Genomic DNA, 20,093 nt, shown 5'->3' with positions numbered 1-20,093 from the left:
CCAGCAGTTCTCAAATTAAATTTATGAAAAGCGAACACTAAAAGAAAGCTCAAATTTAAAAAAGAATTGAAACAATTTTCCACTTTTTGAAAGCCTTAAGCCTTAAAAGCAGAATAATTTTAAATTTAGTATAAGGAAAACGGCAAACCTCTTTAGGTACCTAAAAAATGTCTAAATCGCGCACTAAATTTAATTTGAGAAATTCTTAAAAATGTGTAAAAAATTCTCAAAAATTTAAATTTAAATTGAAACAGGAAAAGAAATGTTGTACACTCGACAGAAATTCAGAGATTCAACAAAATTTGGCTCTTTAGCAGTGGCGAAAATAGCGAAAGAAAGCGGCAAACCTCTCTAGGTACCAAAAAAAATGCCTAAATCGCGCACTAAATTTAATTTGAGAAATCCTTAGAAATCTATAAATAATTCTCAACTTTTTTTTTTTGCGCGTTTTTCAGGTCATACTTGGCCTACAAATGCGCAACAACAATGTATTACTGGGCTGGTCATCCACTTAGTTTTTAGCAGCTCCCCTAAGGATCCATTTACAGACTTAAGTTTTTTTTTTTTTTTTTTTTTTTTTTCGGACCTTAACTACAAAGTTACGCGAATACTCCGACGTCGAAAAATTCGTAGGGGACTAGAAACCATTAATTTAAGTTTTTATTTTCTTAAGTTTGAAAAAAAGACACTCAAAATGTTTGTGATCGAAAACGAAGTCTTTCTCTAGTCAGAAGTAGACAAATTTCCCGACATCGTTGCTGGAAAATTCATTTAAAAAGAAGTTCAGAAAATGTATAAAAAGAATGCTGGAAACCGCTTCAGAAAAATGTTCATGAAAGGCACTTCAATTTAAATTTAAAGCTCTTTAGCACTCTAAAAAATCAAAATATGTACCAGCAGTTCTCAAATTAAATTTATGAAAAGCGAACACTAAAAGAAAGCTCAAATTTAAAAGAATTGAAACAATTTTCCACGTTTGAAAGCCTTAAGCCTTAAAAGCAGAATAATTTTAAATTTAGTATAAGGAAAACGGCAAACCTCTTTAGGTACCTAAAAAATGTCTAAATCGCGCACTAAATTTAATTTGAGAAATTCTTAAAAATGTGTAAAAAATTCTCAAAAATTTAAATTTAAATTGAAACAGGAAAAAGAAATGTTGTACACTCGACAGAAATTCAGAGATTCAACAAAATTTGGCTCTTTAGCAGTGGCGAAAATAGCGAAAGAAAGCGGCAGACCTCTTTAGGCACCAAAAAAAATGCCTAAATCGCGCACTAAATTTAATTTGAGAAATCCTTAAAAATCTATAAATAATTCTCAACTTTTTTATACAACAAAACTTGAAGGAAACTGCGCGTATTTCAGGTCATAATTGGCCTACAAATGCGCAACAACAATGTATTACTGGGCTGGTCATCCACTTAGTTTTTAGCAGCTCCCCTAAGGATCCATTTACAGACTTAAGTTAGATATTTTTTTTTTTTTTTTTTTTTTTTCGGACCTTAACTACAAAGTTACGCGAATACTCCGACGTCGAAAAAAATTCGTAGGGGACTAGAAACCATTAATTTAAGTTTTTATTTTCTTAAGTTTGAAAAAAAGACACTCAAAATGTTTGTGATCGAAAACGAAGTCTTTCTCTAGTCAGAAGTAGACAAATTTCCCGACATCGTTGCTGGAAAATTCATTTAAAAAGAAGTTCAGAAAATGTATAAAAAGAATGCTGGAAACCGCTTCAGAAAAATGTTCATGAAAGGCACTTCAATTTAAATTTAAAGCTCTTTAGCACTCTAAAAAATCAAAATATGTACCAGCAGTTCTCAAATTAAATTTATGAAAAGCGAACACTAAAAGAAAGCTCAAATTTAAAAGAATTGAAACAATTTTCCACGTTTGAAAGCCTTAAGCCTTAAAAGCAGAATAATTTTAAATTTAGTATAAGGAAAACGGCAAACCTCTTTAGGTACCCTAAAAATGTCTAAATCGCGCACTAAATTTAATTTTAGAAATTCTTAAAAATGTGTACAAAATTCTCAAAAATTTAAATTTAAATTGAAACAGGAAAAAGAAATGTTGTACATTCTACCGAAATTCAAAAAAATTTGGCTCTTTAGCAGTGGCGAAAATAGCGAAAGAAAGCGGCAAACCTCTCTAGGTACAAAAAAAAAAAAAATGCCTTAATCGCGCACTAAATTTAATTTGAGAAATCCTTAAAAATCTATAAATAATTCTCAACTTTTTTTTATACACAAAAACTTGAAGGAAACTGCGCGTATTTCAGGTCATACTTGGCCTACAAATGCGCAACAACAATGTATTACTGGGCTGGTCATCCACTTAGTTTTTAGCAGCTCCCCTAATGATCCATTTACAGACTTAAGTTAGATATTTTTTTGTTTGTTTTTTTTTTTCGGACCTTAACTACAAAGTTACGCGAATACTCCGACGTCGAAAAAATTCGTAGGGGACTAGAAACCATTAATTTAAGTTTTTATTTTCTTAAGTTTGAAAAAAAGACACTCAAAATGTTTGTGATCGAAAAAACGAAGTCTTTCTCTAGTCAGAAGTAGACAAATTTCCCGACATCGTTGCTGGAAAATGCATTTAAAAAGAAGTTCAGAAAATGTATAAAAAGTATGCTGGAAACCGCTTCAGAAAAATGTTCATGAAAGGCACTTCAATTTAAATTTAAAGCTCTTTAGCACTCTAAAAAATCAAAAAATATGTACCAGCAGTTCTCAAATTAAATTTATGAAAAGCGAACACTAAAAGAAAGCTCAAATTTAAAAGAATTGAAACAATTTTCCACTTTTGAAAGCCTTAAGCCTTAAAAGCAGAATAATTTTAAATGTAGTATAAGGAAAACGGCAAACCTCTTTAGGTACCTAAAAAATGTCTAAATCGCGCACTAAGTTTAATTTGAGAAATTCTTAAAAATGTGTACAAAATTCTCAAAAATTTAAATTTAAATTGAAACAGGAAAAAGAAATGTTGTACATTCTACCGAAATTCAAAAAAATTTGGCTCTTTAGCAGTGGCGAAAATAGCGAAAGAAAGCGGCAAACCTCTCTAGGTACCAAAAAAAAATGCCTTAATCGCGCACTAAATTTAATTTGAGAAATCCTTAAAAATCTATAAATAATTCTCAACTTTTTTATACAACAAAACTTGATGGAAACTGCGCGTATTTCAGGTCCTACTTGGCCTACAAATGCGCAACAACAATGTATTACTGGGCTGGTCATCCACTTCGTTTTTAGCAGCTCCCCTAAGGATCCATTTACAGACTTAAGTTAGATATTTTTTTGTTTGTTTTTTTTTTTCGGACCTTAACTACAAAGTTACGCGAATACTCCGACGTCGAAAAATTCGTAGGGGACTAGAAACCATTAATTTAAGTTTTTATTTTCTTAAGTTTGAAAAAAAGACACTCAAAATGTTTGTGATCGAAAACGAAGTCTTTCTCTAGTCAGAAGTAGACAAATTTCCCGACATCGTTGCTGGAAAATTCATTTTAAAAAGAAGTTCAGAAAATGTATAAAAAGAATGCTGGAAACCGCTTCAGAAAAATGTTCATGAAAGGCACTTCAATTTAAATTTAAAGCTCTTTAGCACTCTAAAAAATCAAAATATGTACCAGCAGTTCTCAAATTAAATTTATGAAAAGCGAACACTAAAAGAAAGCTCAAATTTAAAAGAATTGAAACAATTTTCCACTTTTGAAAGCCTTAAGCCTTAAAAGCAGAATAATTTTAAATTTAGTATAAGGAAAACGGCAAACCTCTTTAGGTACCTAAAAAATGTCTAAATCGCGCACTAAATTTAATTTGAGAAATTCTTAAAAATGTGTAAAAAATTCTCAAAAATTTAAATTTAAATTGAAACAGGAAAAGAAATGTTGTACACTCGACAGAAATTCAGAGATTCAACAAAATTTGGCTCTTTAGCAGTGGCGAAAATAGCGAAAGAAAGCGGCAGACCTCTTTAGGCACCAAAAAAAATGCCTAAATCGCGCACTAAATTTAATTTGAGAAATCCTTAAAAATCTATAAATAATTCTCAACTTTTTTATACAACAAAACTTGAAGGAAACTGCGCGTATTTCAGGTCATACTTGGCCTACAAATGCGCAACAACAATGTATTACTGGGCTGGTCATCCACTTAGTTTTTAGCAGCTCCCCTAAGGATCCATTTACAGACTTAAGTTAGATATTTTTTTGTTTGTTTTTTTTTTTTCGGACCTTAACTACAAAGTTACGCGAATACTCCGACGTCGAAAAATTCGTAGGGGACTAGAAACCATTAATTTAAGTTTTTATTTTCTTAAGTTTGAAAAAAAGACACTCAAAATGTTTGTGATCGAAAACGAAGTCTTTCTCTAGTCAGAAGTAGACAAATTCCCGACATCGTTGCTGGAAAATTCATTTAAAAAGAAGTTCAGAAAATGTATAAAAAGTATGCTGGAAACCGCTTCAGAAAAATGTTCATGAAAGGCACTTCAATTTAAATTTAAAGCTCTTTAGCACTCTAAAAAATCAAAATATGTACCAGCAGTTCTCAAATTAAATTTATGAAAAGCGAACACTAAAACAAAGCTCAAATTTAAAAGAATTGAAACAATTTTCCACGTTTGAAAGCCTTAAGCCTTAAAAGCAGAATAATTTTAAATTTAGTATAAGGAAAACGGCAAACCTCTTTAGGTACCTAAAAAATGTCTAAATCGCGCACTAAATTTAATTTGAGAAATTCTTAAAAATGTGTAAAAAATTCTCAAAAATTTAAATTTAAATTGAAACAGAAAAAAAGAAATGTTGTACACTCGACAGAAATTCAGAGATTCAACAAAATTTGGCTCTTTAGCAGTGGCGAAAATAGCGAAAGAAAGCGGCAGACCTCTTTAGGCACCAAAAAAAATGCCTAAATCGCGCACTAAATTTAATTTGAGAAATCCTTAAAAATCTATAAATAATTCTCAACTTTTTTATACAACAAAACTTGAAGGAAACTGCGCGTATTTCAGGTCATACTTGGCCTACAAATGCGCAACAACAATGTATTACTGGGCTGGTCATCCACTTAGTTTTTAGCAGCTCCCCTAAGGATCCATTTACAGACTTAAGTTAGATATTTTTTTGTTTGTTTTTTTTTTTTTTCGGACCTTAACTACAAAGTTACGCGAATACTCCGACGTCGAAAAATTCGTAGGGGACTAGAAACCATTAATTTAAGTTTTTATTTTCTTAAGTTTGAAAAAAAGACACTCAAAATGTTTGTGATCGAAAACGAAGTCTTTCTCTAGTCAGAAGTAGACAAATTTCCCGACATCGTTGCTGGAAAATTCATTTAAAAAGAAGTTCAGAAAATGTATAAAAAGTATGCTGGAAACCGCTTCAGAAAAATGTTCATGAAAGGCACTTTAATTTAAATTTTAAGCTCTTTAGCACTCTAAAAAATCAAAATATGTACCAGCAGTTCTCAAATTAAATTTATGAAAAGCGAACACTAAAAGAAAGCTCAAATTTAAAAGAATTGAAACAATTTTCCACTTTTGAAAGCCTTAAGCCTTAAAAGCAGAATAATTTTAAATGTAGTATAAGGAAAACGGCAAACCTCTTTAGGTACCTAAAAAATGTCTAAATCGCGCACTAAGTTTAATTTGAGAAATTCTTAAAAATGTGTACAAAATTCTCAAAAATGTAAATTTAAATTGAAACAGGAAAAAGAAATGTTGTACATTCTACCGAAATTCAAAAAAATTTGGCTCTTTAGCAGTGGCGAAAATAGCGAAAGAAAGCGGCAAACCTCTCTAGGTACCAAAAAAAAATGCCTTAATCGCGCACTAAATTTAATTTGAGAAATCCTTAAAAATCTATAAATAATTCTCAACTTTTTTATACAACAAAACTTGAAGGAAACTGCGCGTATTTCAGGTCATACTTGGCCTACAAATGCGCAACAACAATGAATCCCTGGGCTGGTCATCCACTTAGTTTTTAGCAGCTCCCCTAAGGATCCATTTACAGACTTAAGTTTTTTTTTTTTTTTTTCGGACCTTAACTACAAAGTTACGCGAATACTCCGACGTCGAAAAATTCGTAGGGGACTAGAAACCATTAATTTAAGTTTTTATTTTTTTAAGTTTGAAAAAAAGACACTCAAAATGTTTGTGATCGAAAACGAATTTCGAAACACGCGCGGTCTTTCTCTAGTCAGAAGTAGACAAATTTCCCGACATCGTTGCTGGAAAATTCATTTAAAAAGAAGTTCAGAAAATGTATAAAAAGAATGCTGGAAACCGCTTCAGAAAAATGTACATGAAAGGCACTTCAATTTAAATTTAAAGCTCTTTAGCACTCTAAAAAATCAAAATATGTATAGCTAATCGTACCAGCAATTCTCAAATTAGATTTATGAAAAGCGAACACTAAAAGAAAGCTCAAATTTAAAAAGAATAAACAATTTTCCACTTTTTGAAAGCCTTAAGCCTTAAAAGCAGAATAATTTTAAATGTAGTATAAGGAAAACGGCAAACCTCTTTAGGTACCTAAAAAATGCCTAAATCGCGCACTAAATTTAATTTGAGAAATCCTTAAAAATCTATAAATAATTCTCAACAATTTAAATTTAAATTGAAACAGGAAAAAGAAATGTTGTACACTCGACAGAAATTCGGAGATTCAACAAAATTTGGATCTTTAGCAGTTGCGAAAATAGAGAAAGAAAGCGGCAAACCTCTTAAGGTACCAAAAAAAATGCCTAAATCGCTCACTAAATTTAATTTGAGAAATCCTTAAAAATCTATAAATAATTCTCAACTTTTTTATACAACAAAACTTGAAGGAAACTGCGCGTATTTCAGGTCATACTTGGCCTACAAATGCGCAACAACAATGTATTACTGGGCTGGTCATCCACTTAGTTTTTAGCAGCTCCCCTAAGGATCCATTTACAGACTTAAGTTGGATATTTTTTTTTTTGTTTTTTTTTCGGACCTTAACTACAAAGTTAAGCGAATACTCCGACGTCGAAAAATTCTTAGGAGACTAGAAACCATTAATTTAAGTTTTTTTTTTTTAAGTTTGAAAAAAAGACACTCAAAATGTTTGTGATCGAAAACGAAGTCTTTCTCTAGTCAGAAGTAGACAAATTTCCCGACATCGTTGCTGGAAAATTCATTTAAAAAGAAGTTCAGAAAATGTATAAAAAGAATGCTGGAAACCGCTTCAGAAAAATGTACATGAAAGGCACTTCAATTTAAATTTAAAGCTCTTTAGCACTCTAAAAAATCAAAATATGTATAGCTAATCGTACCAGCAATTCTCAAATTAGATTTATGAAAAGCGAACACTAAAAGAAAGCTCAAATTTAAAAGAATTGAAACAATTTTCCACTTTTGAAAGCCTTAAAAGCTGAATAATTTTAAATTTAATACAAGGAAAACGGCAAACCTCTTTAGGTACCTTGAGAAATTTGAGAAATCTTTAAAAATGTATAAATAATTCTCAACATTTTTATACAACAAAACTTGAAGGAAATTTAATTTAAATTTAAATTGAAACACAGAAAAGAACAACAAAATTTGGCTCTTTAGCAATTACGAAAATTAAACAAAAAGCGAACGAAAGCGGCAAACCTCTTTAGGTACCTAAAAATTTTCTAAATCGCGCACTAAATTTAATTTGAGAAATCTTTAAAAATGTATAAATAATTCTCAACATTTGTAAACAACAAAACTTGAAGGAAATTTAATTTAAATTTAAATTGAAACACAGAAAAGAACAAAAACATTTGGCTCTTTAGCAGTTGCGAAAATTAAACAAACATAAAAAATAATAATTAAAAGTGAAATGTACTGAAAGCAGGAAAATTCTTCAGAAGACGAAAAGAACTAAATAATATTGAATTTAAATTTTAATTTGAGAAAAGATTTGGAAATCACTAAAGAAGAAAAAATTTAACACACTCCGCGAATTCTGAAAACAATTTTACAGCGAATCCTGAAGAAATTTTAATTTAAATTTACAACAGAAAAAGAAAGAAAGTTCTAAAAAAGAAGGTACACAACAGAAACATTACAAAAAAAATAGAAACAAACATTTATGATTTACACACACCCACACACACACACACACACACACACCTACACCCCAACCCATAGAATACTTGCACCGAAGATCGTTCAAAGAAATAAAGATAAGAAAAGAGATGAAACAAAAGAAGGGAAAAAAACGAATTTCTTGAGTTGTTTTTGTTGTTGTTTATTATGTTATATAATTGGGAGGAGGTTAACAAGCACATGGAGGATTTCCCGTTCACGCGGATCAGCGAATTCCTGCCGGGCGTCATGTACGATCCCATTGGCAAGTTCTTCAATCGTGAGCTGCAAACGCTAACGCTGAGCTTCGTGAAGCAGGGCGTGCTCAAGCAGATACTCACCGAGGGCGAGAAGTATGTGATGTCGGTCTCGCCCGTGCTGAGCTTCGGCGAGCAGGCCACCTACGATGTGGTGAACAATCTGGGCAGCATGGCCGCCCGCTTCATATTCCGCCCCATCGAGGACAGTTCGTACTTTTACTTCACGCAGACCATATCGCGGGACACGCGCCTGGCCAAGCAGCCGCAGGAGCAGGTGCGACAGGCCAGCAGTGTGCTGAACAATCTGCTGCTGGGCGTCAGCTCCATTGGCTTGCTGGCATTCACCTTTGGCCAGAGCTACTCCTATCCCGTGCTGCTGCTGTACGGCGGCCCAGACTTTGTCGCCGGCGGCCTGCCCCAGAGCCTGCTGCAGTGGCACTGCCTGGCCATCTACCTGCTCTCCGTGAATGGCATCAGCGAGGGCTACATGTTCGCCACCAACACCAGTCGCGACATCGACAAGTACAACTATCTGATGGCCATCTTTTCGGTTAGCTTCCTCGTTCTCTCCTACATTTTGACGGGCATCTTTGGGCCCGTTGGCTTCATCTTTGCCAATTGCATCAACATGCTCGGCCGCATCCTCTACAGCACCTACTACATCAGGCAGCAGTATCAGCCGCTGTCCCTCAATCCACTGCAGGGCCTCAAGCCAGCCAAACTCTTTGGCGTCACACTCATCATCTCTGGAATCATTTGCTACTGGGTTAGTCTCTACACAAAACAATTAATTTTCCCTCCAAATTTATGATTCTGTCTTCCTCTCTCTTTGCAGTACCAAAGTGCTGCTCTGTTCACCCATTTGGGCATTGGCTTAATGGCCGGAATTGCGTGTCTTCTCGCCTGGGCACTGGCCCATCGGGATTTGGTGCGTTTGGCCTGGCGCTATGGCAGGCGTATCAAGATTGATTGAAGGCTTCAGGGACTGTTTTTGTGTGTGTTTTGGAATGGATTATTTAAATATTTATACACATATAAATTGTAAATTGTAAATGAATTCCGCAATTAAGTTTATTTACCAGATTTAATGTTTGTAGTGCTTCAAAATGCTTCGTTAATGTTAAGGCATGCATTAAGAGACAACGATACATTGTATTATAGTTTTGTTTAAACAAAAATTTAAAAATTAAACAGCAAAACATAATAGGGGTATTTAATTTTTCGTGCACAAGAAAAGATCACCCCAAATGGTTCTCTATAATGCACTAACGCGCATGCAAAAATTCCCTAACGCATGCATGTAAATAAACCAACTTCACCAAATAGCACACTAAATACCAACCAAATGTAGATGTGCTGTAACTCTACTCCCATATATCCATGAATGGTAACACTTTAAATACATTTCTTGGATTTTTATGTGAAGCCATCAGCAGAAATTCCAAAACGTAATTTGCTTGAACAGAAACGGTCACATTAAGCAAACGAGCGCGCAAGTAAGAACATTTTCGTATAAAGTCTGCCGACTTTTAAAGCAATTTGCCGGCCAAAATGAAGCGTGCAAAGGAGGAGGACAAGGACGAGTCCGCCAGTGCCAACGGCACGTTGAATTCGAGCGCCGGCAGCAACAGCAACGATGCTGCTGCAACGACAAGCACTGGCACAACAACCACAGCAACTCGCACTACAGGACGCGTCAAGGTAAGTTACAATTTCCCGCCGATTTACCAAAAACCGCCCGGTACTGAATATTCATGCATTTCACTTGCCCGCCGCAACTAATAGAAACAAGTGTACGAACCATCCGATAACCATGTACGATACCGCAACACAACGCCAGCAAATGCCGCAGCACAGACGTCGCAAATGCCGGCACCGGCCGCAACAGCGACCGCCACAGCGACCGCCACAGCAGTGGCCCCAGTGCGTGTTACATCGCCTGTGGCGGTGGCTGCAACCAGGCCAGATTCAGTTGCCAATGCCGATGCCCAAGATGCTGAGTCAGGGGCCCAGCCGATGCGTCAGTATGATATCTGTCATAAATGCAAAAAGATGGAAGTAAAGCGTGGCTCTGGATACAAAAGTAATTTTCTTGGTTGCAAGAGCTGCCTGCAGAAATGTAAGTTACAGTCGCCCCCCACCGTACCCTACACGCACCCACACACGTTTCTTGTTATGCATTTTTCAGGGCATTTCTCGTGCATGTCCATCAGTTTTGATGTCCTCTCGGTTGCTCGCAAGAGGTACAAATGCCCCTCGTGCCGCTCTTGCCGCATTTGTGGAGCCAATGGAACAGACTTGGCCATTTGCTCAACGTGCGTTTATTCGTTTCATCGCGATTGCCATGATCCGCCATTGAGCGGCTCCGATCTCAGCGAGCGCCAGTGGCAATGTCACAGCTGTGAGCACGGATCGAACCACAACAATAACAACAACAACACTTCGGGTGGTGAGCAAACTGGACGCAAATCGTATCCGAGACGCATGAAGCGTGCCCAGTCAGATCCCGCAGGTCAGGAGAAGCAGGCAAAACTCGTGAAGGAGTCAAAGGAAGAAACAAAAAGCGCCGCTGAGCCAGAGCCAAAACGCGCCACCAAAAAGAAAGAGAAAGCGGCAGAGCAAGAGGGAGAGCATGAGCAAGATAACGAGGAAAAGGAAAAGGAAGAGCTAGAGCCACAGTCAGAGCTCAAAGAACAGGCCGATAAACGCTTGTCCACTGATGAATCAGACATGCCCATGGAGGCAGCTGCTGCTGTTGAGGAGCCTAAAGCAGAGACCAAGGAGGAGCCAGAGGTAATGCCAGCTGAAACCATGCCCGAGCCCATGGAGCAAGAAACTGAGCATCAAGCTGTGGAAGCAGAAGCTGCTGCTGCTGCTCCTGCTCCTCCACAGCTGGTGGAACAAATGCCGCTCGGCATGGACATGGATCAGCAGCCATTGGAAGCGGCAGCGGTGCCAAATGGCAGCGATGATGATGAGATTTCAGTTGTGAGTGTACAGCCGCCGCTGCCGCCGCCACCGCTACTAGTACCATTGCCAGCTGACGACGTAACGGTGATTTCGGTGAATCCCGTGAGCAGCTGGACCACTGAACAGGTGACCGCATATGTGTCACATTTCTATCCGGAGGAGGCACAGGCACTCAACTGGCAGGACATTGATGGTGAAGCACTGATGATGCTTACGCGCAAGGATATGATAAATGGTTTTGGCTTTAAATTTGGGCAAGCACTGCGCGTATTTAAGGTCATACTTGGCCTACAAATGCGCAACAACAATGTATCCCTGGGCTGGTCATCCACTTAGTTTTTAGCAGCTCCCCTAAGGATCCATTTACAGACTTAAGTTAGATATTTTTTTGTTTGTTTTTTTTTTCGGACCTTAACTACAAAGTTAAGGGAATACTCCGACGTCGAAAAATTCGTAGGGGACTAGAAACCATTAATTTAAGTTTTTTTTATTTTTAAGTTTGAAAAAAAAAGACACTCAAAATGTTTGTGATCGAAAACGAATTTCGAAACACGCGCGGTCTTTCTCTAGTCAGAAGTAGACAAATTTCCCGACATCGTTGCTGGAAAATTCATTTAAAAAGAAGTTCAGAAAATGTATAAAAAGAATGCTGGAAACCGCTTCAGAAAAATGTACATGAAAGGCACTTCAATTTAAATTTAAAGCTCTTTAGCACTCTAAAAAATCAAAATATGTATAGCTAATCGTACCAGCAATTCTCAAATTAGATTTATGAAAAGCGAACACTAAAAGAAAGCTCAAATTTAAAAGAATTGAAACAATTTTCCACTTTTGAAAGCCTTAAGCCTTAAAAGCAGAATAATTTTAAATGTAGTATAAGGAAAACGGCAAACCTCTTTAGGTACCTAAAAAATGTCTAAATCGCGCACTAAGTTTAATTTGAGAAATTCTTAAAAATGTGTAAAAAATTCTCAAAAATTTAAATTTAAATTGAAACAGGAAAAAGAAATGTTGAACACTCGACAGAAATTCAGAGATTCAACAAAATTTGGCTCTTTAGCAGTGGCGAAAATAGCGAAAGAAAGCGGCAGACCTCTTTAGGCACCAAAAAAAATGCCTAAATCGCGCACTAAATTTAATTTGAGAAATCCTTAAAAATCTATAAATAATTCTCAACTTTTTTATACAACAAAACTTGAAGGAAACTGCGCGTATTTCAGGTCATACTTGGCCTACAAATGCGCAACAACAATGTATTACTGGGCTGGTCATCCACTTAGTTTTTAGCAGCTCCCCTAAGGATCCATTTACAGACTTAAGTTAGATATTTTTTTGTTTGTTTTTTTTTTTCGGACCTTAACTACAAAGTTACGCGAATACTCCGACGTCGAAAAATTCGTAGGGGACTAGAAACCATTAATTTAAGTTTTTATTTTCTTAAGTTTGAAAAAAAAAAAGACACTCAAAATGTTTGTGATCGAAAACGAAGTCTTTCTCTAGTCAGAAGTAGACAAATTTCCCGACATCGTTGCTGGAAAATTCATTTAAAAAGAAGTTCAGAAAATGTATAAAAAGTATGCTGGAAACCGCTTCAGAAAAATGTACATGAAAGGCACTTCAATTTAAATTTAAAGCTCTTTAGCACTCTAAAAAATCAAAATATGTATAGCTAATCGTACCAGCAATTCTCAAATTAAATTTATGAAAAGCGAACACTAAAAGAAAGCTCAAATTTAAAAGAATTGAAACAATTTTCCACTTTTGAAAGCCTTAAGCCTTAAAAGCAGAATAATTTTAAATTTAATATAAGGAAAACGGCAAACCTCTTTAGGTACCTAAAAAATGCCTAAATTGCGCACTAAATTTAATTTGAGAAATCCTTAAAAATGTATAAATAGTTCTCATCTTTTTTATACAACAAAACTTGAAGGAAATTTAATTTAAATTTAAATTGAAACACAGAAAAGAACAACAAAATTTGGCTCCTTAGCAGTTGCGAAAATTAAACAAAAGCGACAAACCTCTTTAGGTACCTAAAAAATGTCTAAATCGCGCACTAAATTTAATTTGAGAAATTCTTAAAAATGTGTAAAAAACTCTCAAAAATTTAAATTTAAATTGAAACAGGAAAAAGAAATGTTGTACACTCGACAGAAATTCAGAGATTCAACAAAATTTGGCTCTTTAGCAGTGGCGAAAATAGCGAAAGAAAGCGGCAAACCTCTTTAGGTACCAAACAAAATGCCTAAATCGCGCACTAAATTTAATTTGAGAAATCCTTAAAAATGTATAAATAGTTCTCAACATTTTTATACAACAAAACTTGAAGGAAATTTAAATTTAAATTGAAACACAGAAAAGAACAACAAAATTTGGCTCTTTAGCAGTTGCGAAAACTAAACAAAAAGCGAACAAAAGCGACATACCTCTTTAGGTACCTAAATATTGCCTAAATCGCGCCCTAAATTTAATTTGAGAAATTCTTAAAAATGTGTAAAAAATTCTCAACAATTTAAATTCAAATTGAAACAGGAAAAAGAAATGTACACTCGACAGAATTCAACAAAATTTGGCTCTTTAGCAGTTGCGAAAATTAAACAAACATAAAAAAATAATAATTAAAAGTGAAATGTACTGAAAGCAGGAAAATTCTTCAGAAGACGAAAAAAACTAAATAATATTGAATTTAATTTTTAATTTGAGAAAAGATTTGGAAATCACTAAAGAAGAAAAAATGTAACACACTCCGCGAATTCTGAAAACAATTTTACAGCGAATCCTGAAGAAATTTTAATTTAAATTTACAACAGAAAAACACAGAAAAGAAATGTTAAAAAAAGAAAGAAAGTTCTAAAAAAGAAGGTACACAACAGACACATTACAAAAAAAATAGAAACAAACATTTATGATTTACACACACACACACAGACACACCTACACCCCAACCCATAGAACACTTGCACCGAAGATCGTTCAAAGAAATAAAGAAAGAAAGAGAAGAAAAGAAAGAAAGGAAAAAAACGAATTTCTTGAGTTGTTTTTGATGTTGTTTATTTTAAATTCAAACAAAATTATTATGTTACATAATTGGGAGGAGGTTAACAAGCACACAAACACACGCACACACAACACACACACACAGTGGGGGGATTAGGGGAATAAAGTACATCCAAAGTACATCAAATGTAACCATTGCAGGGTGGGATCGGGTCTTCTTGGGGACAAATACTGTTGACAGACGGTCTGAGGTGGCTGAGGCTTCTCTCTTTTTTAGACGCGCGGCAGTAGCTTCTCCTCGTCGGAGGCCGTCTGGGCTGTGGTCTTGGGCCCGGAGCGTGCGGACGGATCGTAGCCGTACATAAAGATGGAGGCAATGACCAGGGCAGCTCCAAAGCTGAACTGCAGCGTGAGATTAAAGTCAAAGATGTAGATGGAGGCCACGCAGGAGATGATGATGGCCAGTGAGGTGGCAAAGCCTTTGAGTATGTTGTCCGCATATTTGACAACAACGGCGACAATGAGGCCACCGCCGGCCTGCAGCAGCACCAGATACCACACAAAGAAATCGTAGCCATGGAAGAAGCCATGCTCAAAGATGCGACTGCCATCGTTCACGAAGCACGTGAGCAGGCCAAATGGTATGCTCAGCAGGCTGAGCTGCACGTTGCGCATCCACACGGAGATCTCGGCGCCCTTGAGTATTTTTTCGAAGTAAATGCCAGCAAAGCCGGACAGAAAGCAAGCGCCCAAGGCGGCCCACAGGCCCAGCATGCGATTCTGCTCGGGTCCCGAGCTTGAGGACGATGCCGCATCGTTGCCGCCAGATGACGACGTGGAGTCACTACTGCCGCCGCCCGTGACCGTCTGTGCGAGTTGCACCAAGACAATGCCCATGACCAGCAGCAGCAAAGCGCCCCATTGTGTGGTGAGAAGCTTGCGGCGTAGTATGACCACAGCGAACATGGCCGTGGTGAGAATCTTTAGCTGGTATGTGACCTGATAGGTGGCCGCATCCAGATGCGAGGCCGACACATACAGCAAATTATTCTGCACAATATACACCAGCGAGGGGACGCACACCTTGAGCGTATCCACGGGATTGGCAATGATTGTCTTGTGCAGCGAGCGTACAAATTTCTGTGCATCCTTGCCCTCCTCGTTGAACACCAGAAACAGGCATGTAATCAGCTTGGCAAACTCAGCCATCAGCACAGCTAAAAGACAAGAGCGAGAGCGAGAAAAGAGATATAAAAAATTAATCAAGCTAATGAGCAGAAAGCAATAGAAAGATAAGAGGGAAAACAAGTTAATTTATGACCAAAATGTGTAGTTTTTGTGAGCCTATCAGTGAGACAGAGATTGATTTTGATGGTTGGTTGGGTTACACAAGCGGAAGTACGCTTGGGGTTTTAGCTTATCAGGCACTTCCGTTGGCTAGAGCAGCTCGGCCCCCCGCACAAAATGCCAGCAAGTGCCTGTGCAGCGGCTGCTTGCGTGGAAGTTGCCCACGTAAATAAATATGTTTTGTGGCTTTTACAACTCACCCGTTGAACTGAGAAAAATTTCACCGGGCCTGGTCCGGGCATAGCGCATGCTGAGACCCAAGATCGCATTCTGAAGCGTTAGCGTTAACAAACTGATGTACTTCAATGTGTTTGTGTTCACTGTACGATAAGAAATGGGAGCGGGCAGCAGCAGCATATTATGACATTAATTAGTGTAGAGTTCAAAGACAACTAAAAACATATTTATTACTCACTATGGATATTCATTGTTAATGCTTGTCTTTCGCCTTTTGTGTGTGCTGCAGAGAGCGAGAGCAAACAAGAGTGGAGCCAGGCGAAGCAAACAGAATAGAATTAGAATAGAACAGCGCAGACAGCAGCCAGTTAAATAAACAACCGCTGGAGATCAATCCGGGTATTCAGTTACCGGTTGGAAATGTTTCGGTTTTTCGCTTTTACTTGGCAGTCTTATTAATGCCACCGAACTGTGCGTCGGTGGGTCGGTCAATGTGGTAGCGTCCTCAGCTTTGGGAAGAAGACACGTAAACAACAATCTGAAGCTTCGGAGCAGCCCATTTCTCGCGGCGGCCAGGGCAAGTTTTTATCGTTGGGCATTTCTGTCTGTGTGGTTGTTGTTGTTATTGTTGTGTTGCTGCTGCTGCGACATCGGCCTCTCTTTGCCGATAACCGATGACACAGTTGCCGCCAGTGTTGGCCATTCAGCGATTCAGAAAAAAAGCTACATCTTCATTCAAGCGGAAATAAATCAACGCCCCCACCTGTTTGATTTCAATTGATGCAAATTTGAACAGTGTTCAGTTAAAAGTACTATGAAGGCGGTATAAGTATAATAATCAAATGCCATTTGGCATGCTAATATTTGTTCAGCTTGTGGTTCGGTTTGGTGCGCACCGCGCACAGTTGTTTCTGCCATACCTGTCGCAGCACATTGGCGGTATCGATAACAGCCCGTGGCAGTGCGTACGTCTATTTACCACATTTTTATTAACTTTTAACGCGAATTGTTAAACATTAAACACACGTGCGGGGGTCAAAATGCGCGAACAGCCACTGAAAGAGGTCACCCAGCTCATACATGCCATCAAAGTGGGGTAAGTTAACAATTAAAGCAGAGTTCAAGCACCTACACCAGTGCTGACACTTTTCCTTCATCTTTGAACAGCTTGGTGGAGGGCTCCTACGGCATAACCAACAAGACGCTAGACATCTTCAAGTACATAATCATCAGCAAGAGCTGGAAGAATGCCGAGTAAGTATGTGAACTGGCTGTCGTCTATGCATTTACCACTCTCAATGTTGCCCAATGCAGTGCCCTTATGCAGATTGTGCGGGCGCAGTGCCGCATCTTGCAGGCTGCCCTGCCACAGGAGACTGTTACCTCGAACATAGCACGCCGCATCTTGAAACTGACGCGCGAGGAGTTCGATCTGTTGCATGCCAAGGTGCAGCACTTTGCGGATGACTCACAGGCCTCGCTGTCGCTCCACAAACTGGTCACCCAGACCAGCGAAAGCAATGTCAGCGTGGACTATTCGGTGCCGCAGCAGGGGTTGCGCGAGGCGCTGCTCGATCATCTGCAGGAGGTCGAAACGGAGCTGGAGACCAGCTCAGAGAACATTTGCGTGCAGGCGGAGGAGCATATACACTCCTCGGAGATCATTCTGACGCTGGGACACTCGCGCAGCGTTGAGAATTTTCTAAAGCGAGCCATCAAGAAGCGTCAGTTCCTCACCATCATTGTGGCAGAGTGTGCGCCCGCCAGTCGAGTGAGTTCCACACCCAAAAAGGGGAATCTCAGCAAGTGATTTTTCACTCTCTCCCTTGCAGGGTCACAACCTGGCCGCCAGCTTGGCAGCAGAGAAGAATGTGGAGATAATTGTCATACCCGATGCAGCGATATTTGCCATGATGTCGCGCGTGAATAAGGTCATCATTGGCACACACAGTGTGCTGGCCAATGGTGGATTGCGAGCTGCCTGCGGTGCCTATACGGTGGCGCTGGCCGCCAAGCATTATTCCGTGCCAGTGATTGTCCTGGCGCCCATGTACAAGCTGTCGCCGTTGCATCTATGCGAACAGGATGCCTTCAATATGGTTGGCTGTGCGGAGGATGTCATACCATACGATTCGATACCAGCGCGCGAGGCCAAGGTCTACAGTCCCATGTTTGACTATGTGCCACCCGAGCTGGTGACGCTCTTCATATCCAATACGTGAGTAAAATATCAATCAATATTCAACAAGTAACTCAAACAACTTTAATATATTATATTTTTTGTGCTAGCGGTGGCCATGCCCCCTCCTATGTGTATCGTCTGCTCACGGAACTGTATCATCCCGAGGATTTGGAGATATAAAATTCACACACGACTCGACACTCGACGAATAAAGCAAGTTCGCTCCTTTCCTCCTTATGATACTATTCTTGTATATTCTGCAACAATTGCGTAAAGTCAGCCAGACTGTCGGCATAATAGTCGGGCTGTGCGTCGATGGGCGCATTGAACATGTCCTCTTTGGTGAGGCAGCCGCTGAGCACAAGCAGCGATTGATAGCCGCACGCCTTGCCAAATTGCACATCCTGCACGAGGGTGTCGCCAATGAAGATGCAGCGCTTGGGATCGCTAATGTCGAACATTTCGCTAAACATTTCGCCCAGAATGGGCGATGGTTTGCCCAGAAATGTGGCCTCGCGCTGCGTATAGCGCTTCACATGCTCCAGAAAGTCAAAGAATCCGGCAACATTGAGATTTTCGGCCAGTGGCATGATGACATCGCTGCCGCCGGCTATCAGCTGGCAATCATCGTTCTGCTGCAGATGTCTAATGGCCTTGGCCAGCTCCACGTACGACATGTCCAGGTGAATGTCGAAGAGTACAGCGCCCACGGGCTTGTCAATGCTCAAATGATCCACCAGCGAGGCAGCCGTTAAATGCTCCTTCACTTGCTGCAAGTACAGAGAGAGGAGAGAGAGGCAATCAATAGTCAACTCGCCGCCAAGTGCCAACTGCCACCATCCTCACCAGCGACTCAAAGTCAATGTCGTGCTTACGCAACGTTTCGTTAGCCTCCAGCGACATGAGGGAGTAGACACGCTGACCGGGCCTATGCTTACGCAGATACCGCACAATCGTCTTCACCGGATGCACAACATCATCGTCGTGCACATTGTTGGCCCCAATGTGCTCGAACTTCGCCATGTACTGCTCGTCGGTGCGGAAGCTGTTGTTCGACACAAATTTGATTTGCTTGCCGGCCGATTTGAGGGCATTGACGGCCGCACCAGTGCCTGGTATCCAGCCCACAAGCAGCCAGACAACGCCATCGCAATCGCTGATGACCATGTCGAAGGAGTCAATGAATTGACGCTGCTCCTGCCGGCTAAGTTCAAGTATGTGACGTGGTGGGGCCATGACGATGGTTAACGTTTACCGGCCAGATGGAATGGAATGGATTTAAATGGATGCTGCCTGCCTTGCCTTGCCTTGCCTTGCCTTGCCCGTGGTTGCGCGCGCACCGCAATTTACTGGACGACTGAATGCCAATGCCAATGCCGACGCGGCCGTTTAACCTTCACCGTCACATTGACGACGATAGGGTGGCCGTTGGTCCGCCAGCTGTTCAGCTGTTTCTTAATTCCTTTATTACACGATTTAAGCTAACTAGTTGAGTGAGCACGATAAGATTTACTATGTAAATAGGCATCGTCTGTGCTTTGTATGCTCTCTGCATGCGAGACGCGTGCATGTGTTGGCCCCAACCGGAGTAGTCTTGGGCATTGTCTAATCTTCCATACACGAAACCGCGCAGTGAAATTGCAAGTCAGCGTTTGGTCTGTCTTGTTTTGATAATTTCAAACAGGTGGCAGGGGGCCATAATCAGTTGTAGAGTACAGAAAGTTGAAACTTTTATTTCAAATTCAACGTCTTGCAGAGAAGAACCAAAACTAGTTCGATAACAATATCGATTGACCAAGCCGATAATGGCAGGCACATCAAATGAAGAATAAGCTGTATTTCCACGCTAAAGCAATAAATAGTAGTAAGAAAAGACAAAAACAATTACTAAATTCCTCTAAAACTGTAAACAATCAACTTGGTTACTTGATTAAATTAGAGTCAAATCCCATTCGATATGTCTGACAGGTCACGGCCTATCGATCGTAAGTATCGCATTTTTGGCGCTTTTGTCTTTTGTTTTCTTTCTTTGATTTGGCGCGGCCTGGCCCGGCCCGGCAAGG

At 39.2% G+C, this 20,093-nt stretch overlaps 5 protein-coding genes across 7 annotated transcripts; 3 read left to right on the top strand and 2 right to left on the bottom strand.

The window, feature by feature from the left end:
* The first annotated feature begins 8,250 nt into the window (after positions 1 to 8,250).
* Positions 8,251 to 9,391, top strand: LOC117897140 (protein RFT1 homolog). The gene is made up of 2 exons (XM_034806223.1): positions 8,251 to 9,123; positions 9,193 to 9,391. Exons 1-2 carry the CDS (start codon positions 8,266 to 8,268, stop codon positions 9,328 to 9,330), a joined length of 996 nt encoding a protein of 331 aa, XP_034662114.1. The 5' UTR covers positions 8,251 to 8,265; the 3' UTR covers positions 9,331 to 9,391.
* Positions 9,392 to 9,827: 436 nt separating this feature from the next.
* On the top strand, positions 9,828 to 12,737 carry LOC117896339 (histone-lysine N-methyltransferase 2D). Its single transcript, XM_034805007.1, has 4 exons — positions 9,828 to 10,058; positions 10,143 to 10,476; positions 10,546 to 11,603; positions 12,548 to 12,737. The coding sequence occupies exons 1-4, from the start codon at positions 9,909 to 9,911 to the stop codon at positions 12,605 to 12,607; spliced, it is 1,602 nt and encodes a 533-aa protein (XP_034660898.1). The 5' UTR covers positions 9,828 to 9,908; the 3' UTR covers positions 12,608 to 12,737.
* Positions 12,738 to 14,416: 1,679 nt separating this feature from the next.
* On the bottom strand, positions 14,417 to 16,508 carry LOC117903372 (UDP-N-acetylglucosamine transporter). 3 transcript variants are annotated; one of them, XM_034815365.1, is made up of 4 exons: positions 16,260 to 16,508; positions 16,087 to 16,131; positions 15,872 to 15,991; positions 14,417 to 15,541 (listed from the first exon to the last, which is right to left on the bottom strand). In XM_034815365.1, the coding sequence occupies exons 2-4, from the start codon at positions 16,097 to 16,099 to the stop codon at positions 14,598 to 14,600; spliced, it is 1,077 nt and encodes a 358-aa protein (XP_034671256.1). In that variant the 5' UTR covers positions 16,100 to 16,131; positions 16,260 to 16,508; the 3' UTR covers positions 14,417 to 14,597. The 3 variants fall into 3 exon arrangements, with proteins under 3 accessions (XP_034671256.1, XP_034671245.1, XP_034671237.1); XM_034815354.1 differs by having other exon boundaries at positions 16,087 to 16,508; XM_034815346.1 differs by lacking the exons at positions 16,087 to 16,131; positions 16,260 to 16,508 and having other exon boundaries at positions 15,872 to 16,043.
* A 267-nt stretch (positions 16,509 to 16,775) lies between these two features.
* LOC117903388 (translation initiation factor eIF-2B subunit beta) lies at positions 16,776 to 18,267 on the top strand. Its single transcript, XM_034815376.1, has 5 exons — positions 16,776 to 16,944; positions 17,016 to 17,102; positions 17,163 to 17,619; positions 17,681 to 18,066; positions 18,138 to 18,267. The coding sequence occupies exons 1-5, from the start codon at positions 16,889 to 16,891 to the stop codon at positions 18,208 to 18,210; spliced, it is 1,059 nt and encodes a 352-aa protein (XP_034671267.1). The 5' UTR covers positions 16,776 to 16,888; the 3' UTR covers positions 18,211 to 18,267.
* On the bottom strand, positions 18,087 to 19,436 carry LOC117903397 (glycerol-3-phosphate phosphatase). The gene is made up of 2 exons (XM_034815388.1): positions 18,877 to 19,436; positions 18,087 to 18,800 (listed from the first exon to the last, which is right to left on the bottom strand). The coding sequence occupies exons 1-2, from the start codon at positions 19,264 to 19,266 to the stop codon at positions 18,273 to 18,275; spliced, it is 918 nt and encodes a 305-aa protein (XP_034671279.1). The 5' UTR covers positions 19,267 to 19,436; the 3' UTR covers positions 18,087 to 18,272.
* Between the last annotated feature and the right edge of the window lie 657 nt (positions 19,437 to 20,093).

This window comes from Drosophila subobscura, chromosome A (assembly GCF_008121235.1).
Source record: "Drosophila subobscura isolate 14011-0131.10 chromosome A, UCBerk_Dsub_1.0, whole genome shotgun sequence".
In the NCBI taxonomy this organism is placed as follows: Eukaryota; Metazoa; Arthropoda; class Insecta; order Diptera; family Drosophilidae; genus Drosophila; species Drosophila subobscura.
Note: the sequence above shows the minus strand (reverse complement) of the source record. Positions and strands in the feature narration are given on the sequence as shown.